Source organism: Struthio camelus, chromosome 16 (genome assembly GCF_040807025.1).
Source record: "Struthio camelus isolate bStrCam1 chromosome 16, bStrCam1.hap1, whole genome shotgun sequence".
Lineage (NCBI taxonomy): Eukaryota > Metazoa > Chordata > Aves > Struthioniformes > Struthionidae > Struthio > Struthio camelus.
Window position 1 is genome coordinate 22,742,146 of NC_090957.1, and position 20,996 is coordinate 22,763,141.

General features: G+C 54.7%; 2 protein-coding genes across 51 annotated transcripts in view; both read left to right on the forward strand.

Annotated features, from left to right (window-relative positions):
- Window positions 1-4,903, forward strand: part of LOC104147928 (tricarboxylate transport protein B, mitochondrial-like) — a 76,014-nt gene extending 71,111 nt beyond the window's left edge. For 17 of the 44 annotated variants that reach the window (XR_011134862.1, XR_011134879.1, XR_011134876.1 and 14 more), the window contains 3 exons: window positions 70-151; window positions 1,492-1,602; window positions 2,089-4,903. Coding sequence is in view for 1 of the 44 variants with exons in the window: in XM_068910153.1 (XP_068766254.1) it covers window positions 70-119 (50 nt within the window). In the remaining 43 variants the exon portion in view is untranslated. Of the gene's footprint in view, window positions 1-32; window positions 152-1,491; window positions 1,603-2,088 lie in introns of all 44 variants that reach the window. The other 27 variants (XR_011134882.1, XR_011134900.1, XR_011134899.1 and 24 more) reach the window with 8 other exon arrangements.
- A 6,045-nt stretch (window positions 4,904-10,948) lies between these two features.
- LOC138061203 (uncharacterized) lies at window positions 10,949-19,379 on the forward strand. 7 transcript variants are annotated; one of them, XM_068909931.1, is made up of 8 exons: window positions 10,949-11,077; window positions 11,862-12,002; window positions 13,011-13,093; window positions 13,537-13,704; window positions 13,999-14,077; window positions 15,259-15,446; window positions 15,812-15,895; window positions 18,102-19,379. In XM_068909931.1, exons 4-8 carry the CDS (start codon window positions 13,609-13,611, stop codon window positions 18,345-18,347), a joined length of 693 nt encoding a protein of 230 aa, XP_068766032.1. In that variant the 5' UTR covers window positions 10,949-11,077; window positions 11,862-12,002; window positions 13,011-13,093; window positions 13,537-13,608; the 3' UTR covers window positions 18,348-19,379. The 7 variants fall into 7 exon arrangements, with proteins under 7 accessions (XP_068766032.1, XP_068766034.1, XP_068766036.1 ...); XM_068909933.1 differs by having other exon boundaries at window positions 10,972-11,084; XM_068909935.1 differs by having other exon boundaries at window positions 11,074-11,091.
- The last annotated feature ends 1,617 nt before the right edge of the window (window positions 19,380-20,996 follow it).

The window sequence follows — 20,996 nt, forward strand, 5'->3', positions numbered from 1 at the left end:
TAAGAGACTATTTTTACTATTTTTTTTCACAGCTAACCAAAGCTTAACCTCTGTATTTAATGATTCCAGAAAGTTTACCCTGCATGATGACAAGTGGTGTATTAAGACCGTCCCTTTAAGGAAAAGAAAAAGAAAAAAGAAAAAGAACATGGTAAGGAGAAAAAGACCACACATAAATTTAACAGCATCTCATTTACAATGCCAAATATATGTTTGTTATAGAGGTGGAATCAATTATAGCAAATGCTGACAGATAAGAGATCAGAGAGTGGGTTTCTGTGAATAATACCTAATGAGTTGGATGAAATAAGGGAGCACACACGAGGAGGCTTTTCTTCTCTATTTCTCCGTCCACCTCTACATCCCTCTTTTCCACCCTTCTGCTCTGTACATCCATCTGACCCTCTCTTCCTATCTGTCTGTCCAGCTCCCCGTCCCTCTGTACAGTCCTTCATCCCTCTTTCTTTTTTCCATCCCTCTCTGTCCCTCTATCTGGCTCTCCATCCTTCTCTTTCTCTCCCCATTGCTCTGTCTGGCTACCTGTCCCTCTTTTCCTGTCTCTGTCTCTCTGCGTGCCTTTCCATCTCTCTTTTCCTGTGTTCTGCTTCCTGTGCTTCTTTCAGCTCCCTGTCCCTCTGTTGGGTCTACATTACTCTTTTCTTCTTTTCTGCTCCCTGTCCGTTCTGCTCCCACCCCTCTTTTTCTCTGTGCGTTCCTCTATCCAGATCTCCATCTTTCTCTGTCCAGTCCCCGTTGCTCTATATGTCTCCACATCTGTCTTTTCCTTTCTTTCACTCTCCATCACTCTCTCTGGCTCCCCATCTCTGCCCTCTCACTGTGCCTCTGTCCACCTCTCTATTTCTTCTTTCCTCCCATCCTGTCCTTCTTCCCTCTCCTCTCCGTGGCCCTCTGTCTACCTCTTCATTCCTTTCTTCCTTTCTCCATCCCTCTGTCCAGTTCCCTGTCTTTCTGTCTGTCTCTCCATTTCTTTCTTTTTCCATCCCTCTGTCTGACTCTCTGTCCCTTTCTGTTTTCTTCCCACTGTCCAGCTCCCCATCCCTGTTTTCTCTCCATCTGACTCCCTGTTCCTCTGCCTGGGTCACCATTTTCTTTCTCTTCCACTCCCCTGTTCAGCTCTCTGTTGTTATCTTCCTCTCCCCTCCCTCTGTCTGCCTGCCCCACAGATGCTCTCTCTCTCTTCTGTTCTCTGTCTGGTTCCCTATTCTTCTCTTTTCATCCTTGTTCCATCTGGCCCACTGTCCTTTTGTCTGGCTCCCCATCCCTCTCTTTCTCGCTCCGTTCCTTTATCTGGATCTGCATCCCTCTCTCCCATTCCATTTTTCTCTTTACTCCCCTTCCCAACCTTTTGTCTATCTCTCCATCCCTCTTTCTCCCTTTTCATCCATCTCTTTGGCCCCACTGTCCTCCTTGCCTTTGGGGCTGAGGTACCTCTCCAAAGCAGGCTTGTATGTGTGTCGTTGTTTCTTGCAGATGCAGACGGCCTGGAGGTGTGGGGAGGTGGGCTGGCTCTCGAGCAGGATTTTGGCATGGCATCCCCTGGGGAGGATAGCTCTTATGTAGCATGCATGCCCAAGGGTGTTGGTAAGTCACTAGAAGACAGCAAGCAGCTGTCAGTTATAGAGCTAACTGTTTCTTTGCCTTTACTGAAGAAAATCAGTTTGCAGATTGTTTTTTACATCTAGAGACAAACCTTTCCTCAGGTCCTGCGGAGATTTCACAACATGGCTGCAATAACACATGGTCATGTCAGAGAAGTGTTAGAATGGTTGTTTACAGAGAATAAAGAAAATGCGTTATCCTACATGGAGTGGAACGAGAACTCTCTATCCTTTTCAGTCATTTTAAAATTTCATGAGCCCACAGCTCCAAAGGTAGTTAGAGGTGTTATTTCCTTTGGCACAGATAGCAAGTAATACCTAAGAACCTCTATGACTGTGTGAAAAGGTCTGTAGTTCTGTGCAAATCTATTTTTCTTGCAGCAATTTGTCTTAGTCTTGCAATGCCTTTGGCAGTTCAGTGTTGTACAGAATTTCTACCTTTTACATCTCATCTATAATCTGTTTGCAGGAGTGGGAGGGGAGGTCCTGTCAGCAGGATGTGAAAAAGACATCTTTGACAACATCCGCTGGAAGCACCAAGAGCCAAAGGATAAGAGTGGGTAATGGCTTGTCTATATTTGTTAACTAGAGCCATTGTCATAGCTTTTAGGAGCGGTCATATTTGAGATCAAGTGTATATTCCTTCCTTAAATGTTATTGTGAAAAGTGTACATTACTGAAGTTTTAAAATAAGTCCTTGGTATTGGGGTGGCTTGTGGAATGAAGACTAAATGCTGTAGTACCTTATTTTGATGTTGTGCTCTTCTACAAAAGTGTTTAGGCACTGATTGTACCATTTTGCTTATTGAATGGACCATAATACCAAGAAAACCTGCGGTGAAGGGAATACAGTGGTCAGACCCTCTGGAGAAAGCGTTTTGTCATTTGCTGTAGGATGCACTACAAGTTTTACCAGACAATAGTGTCTCTTTAAGCTTTGGGAAGCAGAAAGTTATGACTTGAAGGCAAAATGTTTTGTTCTCTTAAAGTTCTTGCATCTTGGTTGCAGGAAGGTGGCTAACGATCAAAAGTTACAGTTACTTGTGAGGAGTTGCTGAAAATTTAGAAAACAGTATTTGGCATTTTTAAAAAGCTGTGTACTTTCATTACTAATACTTGTAGTAATCAAGGCAGGTAAATGCTATATGGCTGATCAAGCCATTAGCCTTGTTCACATAGTAATAGCCTTTAGGCTGTGATCACTGCTCATAAAGTCCAGATATTTTAGAAACTGAACAAGCCTTCTTAGCTTGTTGCCTGCAGGACTGCAAAAGATAATCAGAGCTCTGATATTTTCATGCTTTTGTGTGGTAGACGTACTCTCTGAAAACATTCCTTACTTACTGGATCTTAAAACCTGGGCAGACCATCAAAGAAATCATGCAGCTCTTTTGGCTATTTACTTTGCGTAACAGTCATAAAGGTGTGAGGTTGAATATCCTAAGGGACTAAGACCACTGCCTGTTCAGTGGTTGCAAATTGTCTCATTAAGTAATATGTATTATGGTTTTTTTCTTTCTTTCTTTCTTTTTTTTTTTAAGCAGCCTGTGGGTAGTTACGTCTGTAGAGCATTGTTGGATTGTTTGAATGGAAGTTTTGCCAAAACAAGCTTCTAGCATAAGTGCTTTGAATGTACAATGTTCAGCATCTGTATGTAGCATGAGGCACTTAAAAATAATGAGGGATTAGATTAGGCAATGGCAGTGAATTAATACTGCCATTGTAGAATTCAGTTTAGAATTGAACTTATTCACATAGTCCTAAAGTTTCTGCATAAAGTTATATGCAGTTTCTCCCGCATATAAATATCAGAGAATTCAAATGATTTTATTAGAATTATATGATTATTCTTACAGCACTGAAAGCCCAGACTTAGTATGTTTCTTTTTCTTTGCAAATACATGTTTGACGGGGGTGGAGTGTGGAAGGAAAGGTCGGGGAGGGAGAAAAGCACCTAAAACTAGACCCCATTGACACCCTAAAGACAAGTAAATGGAAGCCTCAGCAGCTTGTAATACTGATTACAGAAAACAACGTATTATGACTCCCTACTAGCTGCAAAGCTATTGAGTAGTGCTTCTCAAAACATATTAATGCAGGCAAAAAAGACTTACCATGTGTTGAGTTTCCCAGCTAAGCATGCCATTTCTTTTTTTTTTCTGCTTAAAAATACATATAGTTTGGGCACCTATGAGTTTCAGCAAGGGAAATGAAGAGCAGAAATGTCTCCAGTTTCCAGGGAGCTGCACCTTGACACGCAGTTATAGAATGCAAGGCTATTGAAATATTACCCTTTTGTGCAAATATAAAGTGAATATATCACAAAAGCCAGACATTGCTAATGAGTTTCTCTAGGATTTTAGGTTCAAGATGAAACAAGGATGTTGGACTAGTTGTTTGAGAGAACCAGAGCATTTAGCAAAAGGAAATGGGTTATGCATCTTCGTTAGTTTTTTCGCATCTTAAAGTGAAGTTTTAAAACCATTCCCCAAATCTGTGTTGGCTGTTGTCAGAAACTTTCAGTATTGGAGAACCTGAAATCTCCTGGGGCTTCCATGGCGCCTTGGTTAGACGGTTGAGGGCCATTTTGCTGAAAAGGGGAAAGGTGTAAACAGGTGGACTTTATAAAATTATTCTTTTGGTTTTGGAGTGAAACTAATATTCATTTAGCTTCCTTGCCTAGTGAGAAGGGAAAGGAATCTCTGTAGCCTGTCAGTCTATTGGATGTGCTGTTGTGCATCATTCAGGTTTGTGAACCAAATGTAAGCACTGGGTGGTTATGGCTTCTGTCTCAGAGGCTGGTACTTCCAGCTATTGTTTGCGCTCTTTGAAAAACCTTTTCATTTTTCTATGTGGACATTTGTTTTCACTGTCTTCCTGTTGCAACTGAGTGTAAAACAAAGATTGTGCTGCCATTGCACATGATCCTCATGTGCTGCTTACATTTGTATACATATGTTCTTCTCAGGAATGACCTTGCCTGTTTTTTATAAAGTAAAGGATACATCTTTCTGAGCCATCACGGTGGATGTGCTTCTAATGCTAACATAGTGTCATGTGAGGCAGCCAAGAGCAATCAATAGCCCAGTTTTCCAGTCATGCCAAGACAGGAAGAGGAGGACTACCTACTGAGATTCCCTAGAGAGTGGAGAAAGAAGAAGAGAATCCTGATGGGAGGATTAGCGCAATCCCAGGATCATTATATGGCTACTGTAATTGGGGAAACAGAAAGCTGACAGAAGTAAGGTGAAAGCTTTGTGAGAAATAAAGGGTCTTTCCCATCATTCCTGAGTAAGAGGGTTGCATTTTTCTTATAGCAGCATATCCATAACTTTCCTGGTATCAGGAGACCGCAATGGGAGGTACTGGAAAGGAGTCAGAACAGAGCTGGAACAAGAGAATGACGCTGTTTTCTCTAACCAGACGAAAGTGGCTGTAAGCACAATTTCCACGAAACGAGGAGAATGAGGCATGCCCCAGCTGGGGCCCTTGCCCTGACTGCGGGCAGCTGGTGGGCCCCGCCACTGGAGGCCTGCTCCGCCAGCTCGCCGGGGCGCCCCGACCCCACACGCCGTGCTCCCTGCTGCCCTCGGGTGTCGACAGTGCAGTACTGTAGCCAGGGAGCGAGCGCATGCGCGGTGATTCCGCCGTGCTCCCTGCTGCCCTCGGGTGTCGACAACGCAGTACTGCAGCCAGGGAGCGAGCGCATGCGCGGTGATCCCGCCGTGCTCCCTGCTGCCCTCGGGTGTCGACAACGCAGTACTGCAGCGAGGGAGCGAGCGCATGCGCGGTGATCCCGCCGTGCTCCCTGCTGCCCTCGGGTGTCGACAACGCAGTACTGCAGCCAGGGAGCGAGCGCATGCGCGGTGATTCCGCCGTGCTCCCTGCTGCCCCCGGGTGTCGACAACGCAGTACTGCAGCCAGGGAGCGAGCGCATGCGCGGTGATCCCGCCGTGCTCCCTGCTGCCCTCGGGAGTCGACAGTGCAGTAATTCCGCCGTGCTCCCTGCTGCCCTCGGGTGTCGACAACGCAGTACTGCAGCCAGGGAGCGAGCGCAGGCGCGGTGATCCCGCCGTGCTCCCTGCTGCCCTCGGGTGTCGACAACGCAGTACTGCAGCCAGGGAGCGAGCGCATGCGCGGTGATCCCGCCGTGCTCCCTGCTGCCCCCGGGTGTCGACAACGCAGTACTGCAGCGAGGGAGCGAGCGCATGCGCGGTGATCCCGCCGTGCTCCCTGCTGCCCTCGGGTGTCGACAGTGCAGTAATTCCGCCGTGCTCCCTGCTGCCCTCGGGTGTTGACAACGCAGTACTGCAGCCAGGGAGCGAGCGCATGCGCGGTGATCCCGCCGTGCTCCCTGCTGCCCCCGGGTGTCGACAACGCAGTACTGCAGCCAGGGAGCGAGCGCATGCGCGGTGATCCCGCCGTGCTCCCTGCTGCCCTCGGGTGTCGACAACGCAGTACTGCAGCCAGGGAGCGAGCGCAGGCGCCGTGATCCCGCCGTGCTCCCTGCTGCCCTCGGGTGTCGACAACGCAGTACTGCAGCCAGGGAGCGAGCGCATGCGCGGTGATCCCGCCGTGCTCCCTGCTGCCCCCGGGTGTCGACAACGCAGTACTGCAGCCAGGGAGCGAGCGCATGCGCGGTGATCCCGCCGTGCTCCCTGCTGCCCTCGGGTGTCGACAACGCGGTACTGCAGCCAGGGAGCGAGCGCATGCGCGGTGATCCCGCCGTGCTCCCTGCTGCCCTCGGGTGTCGACAGAGCAGTACTGCAGCCAGGGAGCGAGCGCAGGCGCCGTGATCCCGCCGTGCTCCCTGCTGCCCTCGGGTGTCGACAGTGCAGTACTGCAGCCAGGGAGCGAGCGCATGCGCGGTGATCCCGCCGTGCTCCCTGCTGCCCCCGGGTGTCGACAACGCAGTACTGCAGCCAGGGAGCGAGCGCATGCGCGGTGATCCCGCCGTGCTCCCTGCTGCCCCCGGGAGTCGACAGTGCAGTACTGCAGCCAGGGAGCGAGCGCATGCGCGGTGATCCCGCCGTGCTCCCTGCTGCCCTCGGGTGTCGACAACGCAGTACTGCAGCCAGGGAGCGAGCGCATGCGCGGTGATTCCGCCGTGCTCCCTGCTGCCCCCGGGTGTCGACAACGCAGTACTGCAGCCAGGGAGCGAGCGCAGGCGCGGTGATCCCGCCGTGCTCCCTGCTGCCCTCGGGTGTCGACAACGCAGTACTGCAGCCAGGGAGCGAGCGCATGCGCGGTGATCCCGCCGTGCTCCCTGCTGCCCTCGGGTGTCGACAACGCAGTACTGCAGCCAGGGAGCGAGCGCAGGCGCGGTGATCCCGCCGTGCTCCCTGCTCCCCTCGGGTGTCGACAACGCAGTACTGCAGCCAGGGAGCGAGCGCATGCGCGGTGATCCCGCCGTGCTCCCTGCTGCCCCCGGGTGTCGACAACGCAGTACTGCAGCCAGGGAGCGAGCGCAGGCGCCGTGATCCCGCCGTGCTCCCTGCTGCCCTCGGGTGTCGACAACGCAGTACTGCAGCCAGGGAGCGAGCGCATGCGCGGTGATCCCGCCGTGCTCCCTGCTGCCCTCGCGTGTCGACAGCGCAGTACTGCAGCCAGGGAGCGAGCGCATTCGCGGTGATCCCGCCGTGCTCCCTGCTGCCCTCGGGTGTCGACAGTGCAGTACTGCAGCCAGGGAGCGAGCGCATGCGCGGTGATCCCGCCGTGCTCCCTGCTGCCCCCGGGTGTCGACAACGCAGTACTGCAGCCAGGGAGCGAGCGCATGCGCGGTGATCCCGCCGTGCTCCCTGCTGCCCTAGGGTGTCGACAGTGCAGTACTGCAGCCAGGGAGCGAGCGCATGCGCGGTGATTCCGCCGTGCTCCCTGCTGCCCTCGGGTGTCGACAGAGCAGTACTGCAGCCAGGGAGCGAGCGCAGGCGCGGTGATCCCGCCGTGCTCCCTGCTGCCCCCGGGTGTCGACAACGCAGTACTGCAGCCAGGGAGCGAGCGCATGCGCGGTGATCCCGCCGTGCTCCCTGCTGCCCTCGGGTGTCGACAGTGCAGTAATTCCGCCGTGCTCCCTGCTGCCCTCGGGTGTCGACAGTGCAGTACTGCAGCCAGGGAGCGAGCGCATGCGCGGTGATCCCGCCGTGCTCCCTGCTGCCCTCGGGTGTCGACAACGCAGTACTGCAGCCAGGGAGCGAGCGCATGCGCGGTGATCCCGCCGTGCTCCCTGCTGCCCTCGGGTGTCGACAACGCAGTACTGCAGCCAGGGAGCGAGCGCATGCGCGGTGATTCCGCCGTGCTCCCTGCTGCCCTCGGGTGTCGACAACGCAGTACTGCAGCCAGGGAGCGAGCGCATGCGCGGTGATCCCGCCGTGCTCCCTGCTGCCCTAGGGTGTCGACAGTGCAGTACTGCAGCCAGGGAGCGAGCGCAGGCGCGGTGATCCCGCCGTGCTCCCTGCTGCCCTCGGGTGTCGACAACGCAGTACTGCAGCGAGGGAGCGAGCGCATGCGCGGTGATCCCGCCGTGCTCCCTGCTGCCCCCGGGTGTCGACAGTGCAGTACTGCAGCCAGGGAGCGAGCGCATGCGCGGTGATCCCGCCGTGCTCCCTGCTGCCCTAGGGTGTCGACAGTGCAGTACTGCAGCCAGGGAGCGAGCGCATGCGCGGTGATTCCGCCGTGCTCCCTGCTGCCCTCGGGTGTCGACAGAGCAGTACTGCAGCCAGGGAGCGAGCGCAGGCGCGGTGATCCCGCCGTGCTCCCTGCTGCCCCCGGGTGTCGACAACGCAGTACTGCAGCCAGGGAGCGAGCGCATGCGCGGTGATCCCGCCGTGCTCCCTGCTGCCCTCGGGTGTCGACAGTGCAGTAATTCCGCCGTGCTCCCTGCTGCCCTCGGGTGTCGACAGTGCAGTACTGCAGCCAGGGAGCGAGCGCATGCGCGGTGATCCCGCCGTGCTCCCTGCTGCCCTCGGGTGTCGACAACGCAGTACTGCAGCCAGGGAGCGAGCGCAGGCGCGGTGATCCCGCCGTGCTCCCTGCTGCCCCCGGGTGTCGACAACGCAGTACTGCAGCCAGGGAGCGAGCGCATGCGCGGTGATCCCGCCGTGCTCCCTGCTGCCGCCGGGTGTCGACAACGCAGTACTGCAGCCAGGGAGCGAGCGCATGCGCGGTGATCCCGCCGTGCTCCCTGCTGCCCCCGGGTGTCGACAACGCAGTACTGCAGCCAGGGAGCGAGCGCATGCGCCGTGATCCCGCCGTGATCCCTGCTGCCCTCGGGTGTCGACAGTGCAGTAATTCCGCCGTGCTCCCTGCTGCCCTCGGGTGTCGACAGTGCAGTACTGCAGCCAGGGAGCGAGCGCATGCGCGGTGATCCCGCCGTGCTCCCTGCTGCCCTCGGGTGTCGACAACGCAGTACTGCAGCCAGGGAGCGAGCGCAGGCGCGGTGATTCCGCCGTGCTCCCTGCTGCCCTCGGGTGTCGACAACGCAGTACTGCAGCCAGGGAGCGAGCGCAGGCGCGGTGATCCCGCCGTGCTCCCTGCTGCCCTCGGGTGTCGACAACGCAGTACTGCAGCCAGGGAGCGAGCGCAGGCGCGGTGATCCCGCCGTGCTCCCTGCTGCCCCCGGGTGTCGACAACGCAGTACTGCAGCCAGGGAGCGAGCGCAGGCGCGGTGATCCCGCCGTGCTCCCTGCTGCCCTCGGGTGTCGACAACGCAGTACTGCAGCCAGGGAGCGAGCGCATGCGCGGTGATCCCGCCGTGCTCCCTGCTGCCCCCGGGTGTCGACAACGCAGTACTGCAGCCAGGGAGCGAGCGCAGGCGCGGTGATCCCGCCGTGCTCCCTGCTGCCCTCGGGTGTCGACAACGCAGTACTGCAGCCAGGGAGCGAGCGCATGCGCGGTGATCCCGCCGTGCTCCCTGCTGCCCTCGGGTGTCGACAACGCAGTACTGCAGCCAGGGAGCGAGCGCATGCGCGGTGATCCCGCCGTGCTCCCTGCTGCCCTCGGGTGTCGACAACGCAGTACTGCAGCCAGGGAGCGAGCGCATGCGCGGTGATCCCGCCGTGCTCCCTGCTGCCGCCGGGTGTCGACAACGCAGTACTGCAGCCAGGGAGCGAGCGCATGCGCCGTGATCCCGCCGTGCTCCCTGCTGCCCTCGGGTGTCGACAACGCAGTACTGCAGCCAGGGAGCGAGCGCATGCGCGGTGATCCCGCCGTGCTCCCTGCTGCCCTCGGGTGTCGACAACGCAGTACTGCAGCCAGGGAGCGAGCGCATGCGCGGTGATCCCGCCGTGCTCCCTGCTGCCCCCGGGTGTCGACAGTGCAGTACTGCAGCCAGGGAGCGAGCGCAGGCGCGGTGATCCCGCCGTGCTCCCTGCTGCCCTCGGGTGTCGACAACGCAGTACTGCAGCCAGGGAGCGAGCGCATGCGCGGTGATCCCGCCGTGCTCCCTGCTGCCCCCGGGTGTCGACAACGCAGTACTGCAGCCAGGGAGCGAGCGCATGCGCGGTGATCCCGCCGTGCTTCCTGCTGCCCCCGGGTGTCGACAACGCAGTACTGCAGCCAGGGAGCGAGCGCATGCGCGGTGATCCCGCCGTGCTCCCTGCTGCCCTCGGGTGTCGACAGTGCAGTACTGCAGCCAGGGAGCGAGCGCAGGCGCGGTGATCCCGCCGTGCTCCCTGCTGCCCCCGGGTGTCGACAACGCAGTACTGCAGCCAGGGAGCAAGCGCAGGCGCGGTGATCCCGCCGTGCTCCCTGCTGCCCTCGGGTGTCGACAGTGCAGTAATTCCGCCGTGCTCCCTGCTGCCCTCGGGTGTCGACAACGCAGTACTGCAGCCAGGGAGCGAGCGCAGGCGCGGTGATCCCGCCGTGCTCCCTGCTGCCCTCGGGTGTCGACAACGCAGTACTGCAGCCAGGGAGCGAGCGCAGGCGCGGTGATCCCGCCGTGCTCCCTGCTGCCCTCGGGTGTCGACAACGCAGTACTGCAGCCAGGGAGCGAGCGCAGGCGCGGTGATTCCGCCGTGCTCCCTGCTGCCCTCGGGTGTCGACAACGCAGTACTGCAGCCAGGGAGCGAGCGCATGCGCGGTGATCCCGCCGTGCTCCCTGCTGCCCCCGGGTGTCGACAACGCAGTACTGCAGCCAGGGAGCGAGCGCAGGCGCGGTGATCCCGCCGTGCTCCCTGCTGCCCCCGGGTGTCGACAACGCAGTACTGCAGCGAGGGAGCGAGCGCATGCGCGGTGATCCCGCCGTGCTCCCTGCTGCCCTCGGGTGTCGACAACGCAGTACTGCAGCCAGGGAGCGAGCGCAGGCGCGGTGATCCCGCCGTGCTCCCTGCTGCCCTCGGGTGCCCAGAACCCGCTACGCAGCTTCCGCTGCCGTCGCCGGCATACGGAGAATACTGCAGCCAGCCGGCGCGCACCAGCACACCTGCCGCTCGCCGTGTTCGCCGCTACTCTGCGGTGTTTCGGTAACGGGTAACCGGTAACGGTGGGGGCCGCGCTCCCTACGCCTTCCCCGTGCTCATAGACCCGTAACGCAGAGTGCTTTTCCGTACTGGTGCTTCCTTCCTGTTGTCGCGGGGACGGGCAGTGCCGCCTCGGTTCTGCTCCGCGGTGCCCTGACACCGGTGCAGCACCGGAGCCCGCTCGCTGATCCCCGCCAGGCTCTCGGGCAGGGACCGAGAAGCCCCGGGGCGCCCGCCGCTGGGCGCGAGCCCCGCGGTGCCGCGGCGGGGGCGGCGGGCTGCAGCCCCGCGTCGGGAACACGCGAGGGCGCCGTTCCCCGCCTGGCCTCCCTCCCGCTCCCCCCCTCCCCTTCCCTCCCACTCCCCTCCTCCCCCCTCCCTTCCCTTCCCCTTCCGCTCGGGGCGGAGCCGGCGCATGCGTGGTGCTCGAGAGCCGGCCCCCGGTGCTGCCGCGCCCCGTTCGCGGCGGCGCATGCGCGGCGGGCGGCGCATGCGCGGCGGCGGGGAGCAGCATGGCTGCGCGCAGGGACGGGGTTTTCGCTGGGGCGGCGGCGGGTGAGGGTCGAGGCCGCCCGGAGTCGAGGATGCGGGGGCTTCGGTGAGGTGAGCGCGTCGCTTCGGGTGGCCGCGGGCGTCAGGCGGCCTCCTTCCCGTTGGGGTCGTCGCTGCATGGAGGCGGAGGTGCGGGGCGAGGTTGGGGAGGGGCTCGGGCCTGGCGCCGGCAGCGCGGCCCAGGGTCTGCCGGGAGCGCGGGTTTGACCGTCCGTTTGCCGTGTGTCTCCCTCAGGGCCCTGGTTTCTCCCCGGCCGCGCCGGGGCGGGCGCTCGCCCCTGCGGAGGCAGCCCTGGGGAACGGGGAGGCTGGCGGGCCCCGGAGCGGCGTCCGCGGGCAGATGGCTCCCGCTGTGTAGGCCTGCCCGAGGGTGCTGGTAAGTCACAAGGAAGTGTAAAACCACTGGACCGAACAGTTTTAAGGTCAATTTGAGACAAGTATAATTAGTGCAGTCCCAAGAACATTTACTTGAGAATTGTAGCTAGAAAAATAAGAAGTTGGTTGGAAAAAACGTAGTCTCAGGCACCCTGAGGCCTCCCCAAGGCACGGACTGTGGGCCCCAGCCAACCTGGGCACCAACTGATGGAAACCCCCACTGAGCCTTGCTGAGTTCTCCCTCCTCTACAGCTGCCCCTAATAGTAGCTTGGTTTTAATAATTTAAATTAATTTATTAATTTATGAATTAACAGATTAATTTGTAAAAGGTGTTCTAATACATATCGGATGTGATCTGTGTCTCCCCCTTGACTCCTTCCCACTTTAGAGAAGAGGGAATTTACAGTGCTTCTTGCTGAAGAATGTTGATGGGTGGATGCACAGATGACAAATGGATTTTTCTCTCTTTTCCTCAACACCGAGCCCTCTGTATGTGCAAGATGACTCTCTAAGTGTGGCTGGTCTGAGATAATAGTGCTGTGCACAATGCTGAAGGAGAATATTAACATAGAACTACAGGCTAAGGGATAACCTAAAAAACTAAAAGGCTCAGGAAAAAGCTAGTAGAACAGTGAGGGGCTATGGGAAGCCCCAGTGATGCTACAGAAAACAGCCTGGCTTTTAGGCACGTTCTCAGAGAAGGAGCAATGTCTTACTCCAGCCCATAGGCAATGGGTGCTATTAATTTCCACCTGTAATTACCAAAAGTTCTGTAAAAGCAGAAGGGGCTAGAGATGATGCATAGCAGATTATGGACTATACGTAAAGTTGAAACAAACAACAACCCCCTCTTAAAATAGAAACAGGTTAGTCCTAGGCAGTAGATGAATGTAGCTTTGAGTAATGTGAAGAGAAGTGGTTATGTCAGTCACCCTGAAAGCCTTGGAGAAGTGGTTCAAAAATCTGGTACCCTCATGGCCTCATCAGTCTTTCTGGTTTGTTTGGCAGGGTGGTCCACTAAAGGAGGACATCTTGAAGAGAAGCAGCTAGACGTCATGATGCAGTTGTTCATTTTGGTCATCGCCTCTGAGGTAAGCATCCAGGTACAGGAGGAATAATCTAGGAGATGTATCAAAAAGGTAACAGGTTTGAAACAGAGGCAGGCAAATTAAGTGCTGTCATTCTTCCATGTAGTTAAAGACTGAGAGAATTGTTGGTTAAGCACGTGTATAACAAGGGTTTGAGAAAGGATATTGAACGGTACAATAATACTGAACCAGAATAAGGTTTCATGGAAGGTGGCATAGGTGTGTATTAGGTGATGTGCCTGCCTGTCTAATAACCTAACCCTAGTTGCTGTATGTTTTGTTTCCAAATTGTTTACCCTGTAATGTATGATGCCAAGTGCTGTTATAACACCTTTCCTTTAAGGAAAAGGAAAAAAAAGAAAAAGAACATGGTAAAGAGAAAAAGAACATGCACAAATTTAAGCATTTCATTGAAGGTAAAATGCAAGTTTATCTGTTTGTTATAGAGATGGAAGCAATGATAGCAAATGCTGACAAAGAGAAAAGATGGACAAGCAGTTTTTTGTGATTAATACCTAATGGACTGGATGAAACAAGCAAAAATGAAGCTTAAGGGACCCTTAATATCACCAGAAACTGCTACAGAAGGAGGTGTTCCACCATGGGTAACTAAAGTAACTATTATAACAAATAACAAATCCCTGTTATTTCTGTCTCCCAGGGGCAGCACTGGGGACCAAGTAACCCATTCTTACCCTTTGGATATTGTTAACTGTATCTGCCTCAGTTTTGCTTTGGTTGTTTCTGTTTGGTGTTGTTATCTTATATCCATATACAAAAAGGAAAAGATATAATACTTCTTAGATTAATTGCCATGGCTGAAATTGAACAGACCAGGAAAATGTAAGCAAGCTGAAGTAATAAAATCAAATGGAACCAACTGAAAGCTGTCTCCATCTCCCAACAAGAGAAACCCCATTCCTCCTGTTGAGGAAGGATCCCTAGGAATAGTGATCAGGATAACAGATCACCAACATATAACAGAAGGTCTGTACGTGTTATGAAAAGTATGCTGCATACATATATTTTTCTGTGTGTGAATTTATATATCTCTGAAAGCTCATATTTTATGAGCTACAAGACAGCAACTTATTATCTTAGGGGAATGATAGTCAAGTGACCAAAGTTCCCGAAGAGGAAGTGAGAAACAGCAGTGTCTGAATTATAAAATTAAGAGGCCAATTTCAGGAAGGCTCAATTGGTGCAACCCCAGGTTAATTACATGGGAATTGTGTTTGGGAAAACAGGAAGACAGGTAGGTAGAGGAAAGGTTAAAGCTGTGTGGAATTAAGGTTCCTTCTCATCAGTTCCAACTTAGGGCAGTTGCATGATTTAAATTCTTGCAGCAGTGTTAATGTAGCTTTGGTGGTATCAGCAGACTGTGGTGGGAATTACAGAAATGGAGCTGGAACAAGGAACATGATGCTGCTTTCACTAAAGTGAAAGAAGCAGCTGTAAAATCTCCTGCCCTCAAATTCCCAGGACAAAGCAAGCCTTTTTCAGTAAGGATTCCCACATCTACTGATTCCATGGGAGCAGTGCTACTACAAAAGAGCAGCAGAGGGAAAGTGGGTGCCAGTAGCATCATCCCTACATCCCCTTTGGGACCAGAGCAAAAATTCTCTGGCTGTGAGAAAGACTGTTTAGAAGCAATCTGGGCTGTAATTGTCTTTGAGACTTTTACCTTTGATGGCACAGATGCAGTCCAATCTACCCAAACGTCATCATAGCTCCCAAAAGGGGAGCTGGGGGAAGCGGTATTTGTGGCTTGCATCTTATCATTTACCTTGTTTGTGTGTGTGTGTTAGACCTGCTTTTGTGCTTATAAACAAGTTTGGTTTCTTATGATTTTCTGCAGAGCTTTGATTTTTTTTTTTTTTTTTTTGCTTTGCTTTATACTTTTGGAGGGTGATGGATTTTACCATGCCTCCATCAACAAGAGCTGGCTGACAAAGTGATAATGTCCCAATGGCGACTTTTAGGCAAGACGGAGGAGTTCAGACATGCAGCCTGCCAGAAGAGGGTTGCTAGCCTTGAGCTATAGGCGCTGATGCATATGGCTCATTCTGTCAGACATAGAGAGGTTTTCTTTGGTTGTAGAAATTTTAGCTTGACTTTACACCCTGTAGTGGTAATATTTTTGTGTTTATAAATTGTGTTAATTCTAGGCATTCAGAACATCGGGGAACGAATATATGCTGCCATGAAGAACTACAGGCTACTGCCCTCAGACCTTTGTAAGTTACGGCGTGTCAAGAGTGGCCAGGAGAAACCAAATGCCAATGGAAAGGTTCTCTGCCTGGTCCTGATGAAGAACTTCAGCTGTAGGAAGGTTGGCGGCGTCCTCACTGGACTTGTGAGTAATAAGCCACAATTCATGGACCAGCAAAGGAGAGGGGGGGAATAGCGCCTGGTAGCCCAGTCGCTATGGCATCGCTGTTGCTAGCAGGGCCACAAGGTCTGTTTACCTGTAGTAAACAGTGAGGCCTAAAATAAGAATTTTCATGGCTAGTTGAGTAACCTGTGACCCCCACCTGTCTTTGCCTTGCTTTGCTGCTTAATGTAATAACAGTAACTTGGGACCCCAGAATAAAAACTGTTACGATGCTTAAGGGAGGATCTGAATTTGCCCAGGTTAGGGGGCCATAATTAAAACCATAATTAAAAAAAACTTTAACACAAGAATCTCCCAGTGACCTTTGTGGATTGATTCGTTTGCAGGATAATGTTCTGAGGGCCGGCAACTTGAAGAGGAGCAGCTCAACCCATTTTGTTGATTTTGGTGATACTGTCTTAAGGAAGCATGTAAGTACAGAAGGGTCTGGGAGGGTTTTCAAACAAGACAGGGAAGAGCGAGGAAGATTTGAGAGCGTGGAAAAACTAGGTGCTATGAGTACTGAAGCTGTTAAGGACTGAGAGAATTTGAGGTTACGCATGTGCATATGAAGGTCTGAAAGGGGCTAATGCATGAGGAATAGTAAAATACTGTGACTGAACACAAGGTTCCTCCCCAGTCTGGGTCTGTGGGTGCACCCTCACTCTCGCAGATGCAGACACTCTGGAGGTGTAGGGATACGGGCAAGCAGGCACACAAGTGGCCTCCACGTGCCTTTCGCTGTGGCTGCAGGTCCTCCGCACAGCGGTACACAGAGAGCTCTGCATGCTCAGCAGGTGAGTGGAACTGGAGCATGTTGAGGGCTGTTCTGGGTTCCACTCGCTGTCCCTCTGTCCAGCGCTCCATCTTTTTCTTTCTTTCCCCGTAGCTCTGTCCAACACCCCATCCCTTTGTTTAGCTACTCGTTCCCCTGCCCAGTTCCCCATCCCTCTTGTACTCTTTCCATCCCTCTGTCAATATCTTCCTCCCTCCGACTGGCTCCCTATCACTCTATCCAGCTCTCCATCATCCTTTTCCCCTCTCTGTCCTGCTACCTGCCTGCTGTCCTTCTGTCCAGCTCCCCATCCCTCTGCTTCTCGTCTGTCTCTTGGTACCTTTCCAGCCTTCTCTTTCTATTTCTGTTCCTCTGTTCAGCTCCCCATCCATCTATTTGTCTCCCTATCCCTGTTTTCCCCTGCTCTATCTCATCTCTCTGTCTGACTTCCCCTCCCACTTTTTTTCTCTCCACCTTTCTGGTTGGCTCTTCGTCCTTCTCGCTCTCTTCCCATTGCTCTGACTGGCTCCCTTTCCCTCTCTTCCAGTCCCCGTTCCTCTGTCTGGTTCTCAACCCTTCTCTTTTGCTTCCCATCCCTCTGTCTGCTTCCCCTTCCCTCCTTTCCTCTCTTTATTCTTCTGTCCACTTCTACATTCCTCTTTTTCTCTCTTCTGCTCCCTGGTCCTCTGTCCAGCCCTCCACCCGTCTGGCCCTCTGTCCTCTCTTTCTCTTCCTTTGTCCAGGGCCCTGACCCTGGGGCCAGGTCTCTGTCCTTCTCTTTCTTTTTCTATCCATCAGCCTAGTTCTCTATCCTTCTTTCCTTCTGTTCTGCTCCCTGTCCCTCTGTCCAGTTGAAAGTTCATCATTCCTTTGTGTTTTGTCTGGTGTGGAAGGAGTCAAGAGGCAATTGGTGCTCAGCAGAGATGATCAGTAGCGACCAGAGGGTCCCATCAATCTGCCTGGTTCAGGTCATGTCAGATACCCCTGCAGTGACTCTATGTGCAGAGGCATGGGGCTGTGGATGTGCAGTGGGGGAGCACTAATGAGCCAAAGATGCTGTGGGGGATGTGGTAAACAGTAAAGAGGCTCCTGGGGAAGGTGTCACGGAGGCAGAGATTAGCAGAGGCTCTGAGTATTCGGGTGTTAGGACAGGTGCAGGTAGAGCAGGGTGAGCTAGGGCAGTCTGGAGCTGCTGTTGTCCGTCTTACACGTCAGTGCAGTCTGCAGTTGCTGTGTCTTGTCTGCCTGTGCGCAGACAGGGCTGCTGCGCGGTGCAGTTTGAGTTGTGATTGTGTCGCTGGCATTGAGCCCAGTTTTCTGACTTTATGCAAACTGTTGTCTTCCCTACATCAGCCTTACTCTGCTCCTCTTCGAGAAGCCTGCACTCGACTCTGCTTTCTGGCATGCTGCTTTGTCACAGGGCTTCCCAGCACGGTCTGTCTGATTTGGGCCACATGCTAGGCAGCCTGAACGAGTGAAGCAAAATCCTTCTTCTGTCATTGTCCAGGCCAGAGTCAGTTTCCCATCAGCTCAGTCTCCAGAGTTTGGAGTTTTTGGAGGCCTTAGTTTTTATCCTGCCTTGGCTGGACAGTGCTTTCTGAGAGTGTCCGTCAGCGGCACAGTTTCCCTGAGGAGGACCATCTACCGAAGGCTGGAGGTGGCCGAGTGCCTGAGCGAGCCTGACTGTATGTGAGGGCTGCCGTGACATCCTTGCGATAAAACGGAGCCTGAGAGAGTGACTGGAGCAGTGTAGAGGGTCAGTCATAATTGTGGGAACAGTTACGGGCCTTGGACAAGGGAGTAGTTCTAGGAGGGCTGCGCAGTTGCCTGGCCTCTCAGTAACTGTTCTGGCTTCTTTGCAGGTGCTGAAGCATAGTCTGGCAGTCGAAGGAGCGGTGTCACAGCTGGGAGCTCTGCGGAGATCTGTGGTTGGCCATGAAGGTCGAGCTCTGACTTGCAGCGTGGACGCAGCTAAGTCTTGGGGCTGCACTGTGTGTGTGCAGGGCTGGGAGGTGGAAGGTGGTTGTCCCCTAGGTGGTTGCTGGAGTCACTGGCTGTGGATGTTTGCCCATGGAGCTGAGGGGACCAAAAATATTAATTGTCTGTAATGGAGTTGAATAAGCGCTTGCAATGTTTCAGGTAGGTTCAGTGGAAGTGCAGCTTACTGCAGTCCTGTGGAGCGATTCTTGCATGTGCTCACATTTGAATGGTGGCTAAGACCAAGCTTATAAACAGCAACTGTAACATGATTCTGATGCATATCTTCCTGTTCTGCTGTACTTCTAAATGAAGGGGAAACTTCTTAAGCTGTGGGCAAAACTTGCAAGCTCATGTGTACTTTGGTGTTTCTTGCTTAAAGCTGAGGGTTTGGAGTTTTTCACTTGAGGTTTATTGTTTAGTTTGTTGTTGAGGGTCTGTCACTCAGGGGCTATGGTTTATTACTTTATTTAGTGGGGCTGTCTTTATCAGTCAGGGTTTACAGTTTGCTGACTTAGCGATCAGGGCGCAGGATTTAAAATCCAACCTCATCCGTAAATTTTAAAGCAACCACTTGGGTTCCAAGATTTGCAGTTTGTCACTTAGGGTTCAGGGCTTACGCCTTACTGATAAATGACAAGGGCTGAATCCTTAGATAATAAACTGTAAGCCCCGAAGCCTAAGCAGCAGGCTGCAAACCCTTCTCTGGGGTTCCTAACCTTCCCCTGTTCCCAGCGTTCAGCTTTGTGCACTGACCTGAGGTCTGGATTTGATAAGGCGCGGGCCCATCGCACTGAGAGTGGTGATGTGACAGGTGAGGTGAGAGCTGTGAAAGTGTCTTGCAGGGCTCTAGTCTGGGGTAGGGCAGTAGTGCAGACAGGCAGGATCAGAGATCAAAGATCTTCTCACCTGTCAGAGCTGAATCCTATCCCTGAAGGAAAAAGTAGAGGGGATAGGCTGTCAGCTACTCAGACGCCTGCCACGTCAAGGGCAGCAGCAGGAGCTGACCCTTCCCCAAAGGACCGACGAACGCTGGTGCAGAGATGACTCTTCAGGTGTCACAGGGTAAGGGGAAGCATGCTGGCACTGAGCTCCATGGCAAACTCCCTCCCAGGTGTTGCTTCTGTGCAGTAAAACAATAAACAGTTGCTTTATTCTTTGCACTTGTGTCTGTGGTTCCTGCCGTCGCTTTGCCTGAAGATGATGCCCAGGGGAGGAGGTTACACATTGTGTCTGGGATTGGGAGCTGGTCCCCACATCCTTTGTACTTGGGGGTCCCTGCGGTTCCCAGGGACCCCAGTGCTGTTCACAGGGCTCGGGGTAACTTCCCTTGCATTGCCTCGACCCTTGGGGCTCTTGGTGGAGTTTTCCATTATCCTGGGGGCAGCCAGGGCCCCCCCCAGGGCCATGTGAAGTCCCCAGACTGCCCTCAGATTTGCTTTCAGCACTCCGCAATGTCCCTCATGTGTCGGTGGCGGGGGCCTGTGTGCCTGGTGCTGGGAGACAGTTTTCCTGGGGAAAGGGGGAGCCTGCAGGCACCTTGCCGTCAGCTGCATTGAGCCCTGTGACATGCCTTGTGGCCCCTTTAGTGTGCACAAAGGCCCTTCACTTGAATTTTGGTTTGCCCAAGAGCCCTGCATTTGCCCTTTGGTGGTCCTCAGGACAGCTCAATTCACGTTTTGGGTTGCTGGCAAGCCCTCTGTGTGCTTTTCCGCGTGCCCTGGGGCCCGATGTTTGTTTTGCAGCACACTGCAAAGTTCCTTGTCCAGGGATCCAGGACAAGGATCCCTGGAAAGATCCAGAGGATCTTTATCCCCTGTCCCAGAGTTTTCTGGGTGATTTTTGGTGTGCCCCAGGGTCCTGCCTTTGCCTTTTGGTGCCCCCAGAGTCACTCTGTTTGCTCTATCATCACCTGGTAATATTTTTTTTTTAACTTCTATTGCACCCAGAGGTCTCGATTTGTTCTCTTGTGCCCTGAATACTCCCTTTTCCTCTCTGTACAGCCCAGGGCTCTCCCTTCAGCTTTTAGCGAGCACCTCTCAGGCGCTGGGGTGCCTCTGCTGCCCTGGCAGCCCCAGCTGTCCCTGATGGGGCTGAGGGTAATTCCCTTCCCCTGGTTCCTGAGGGCTGCAGCTGTGGGCCCTGGGGCTGGAACAAGCCCCAGGTGGGGCTGGAGGCCACGGCAGGCATGTGCCGGGGCTGGGGCCGCAGTCGGGAGGAAGCTCGTGCAGGGGCTGGTCTGGGACAACGGAGCTGCCTCTGAGCACCGCCCGCCGGGACCGGCGCTGCGGCCGCACCGCGGAGGAGGTGAGCGGGGCCGGGGGGTGCGCGCGTCCCGGCAGACGGGAGCATCTCGGGCCAGCGGAAACTGCGCCGGGGATGGCGGTGCACCAGGGCGGTGGGGAAGAGCCGAGCACCGGGGCCGTGGGGAGTGGTCAGGAAGGGGGTGCGCTGGGGCTGGGGGAGGGGTAGGAGGGGGGCCAGGGCTGTGATGGGGCGAGGAGCGGAGAGAAAAGGGGGGCGCCAGGGCGAGGGTGGAACGAGGAAAGGGTTGCACCGGGGCTGGAGGAGGAAAGAAAAGGGGCGTCGGGGCTGCAGTGGTGCGGGGGGAGGGAGGACGGGGGGGCGTCGGGGCTGGCGGGGTTGGTTTATTGCGCGGTGGGAGTGGCGCGGGGGGTCCTGGGTCAGACCGGGACCGTGTCGGGGGGGGCGGGGGAAGGAGAGATCCCAGAGGAAGGCCTGGGAGAGTCGCAGTGGGGGCAGGGGCAGTGTCGGAGCTG

What these genes read in the sequence shown, in the direction of transcription:
- LOC138061203 (XM_068909931.1), top strand. Translation starts at nt 13,609, where the DNA reads ATGGACTGGATGAAACAAGCAAAAATGAAGCTTAAGGGACCCTTAATA. An exon ending in TTCCACCATGGGTAACTAAA is followed by an intron (nt 13,705 to 13,998) that starts GTAACTATTATA and finishes TCTCCCAACAAG; the next exon opens with AGAAACCCCATTCCTCCTGT. An exon ending in GCGGCGTCCTCACTGGACTT is followed by an intron (nt 15,447 to 15,811) that starts GTGAGTAATAAG and finishes ATTCGTTTGCAG; the next exon opens with GATAATGTTCTGAGGGCCGG.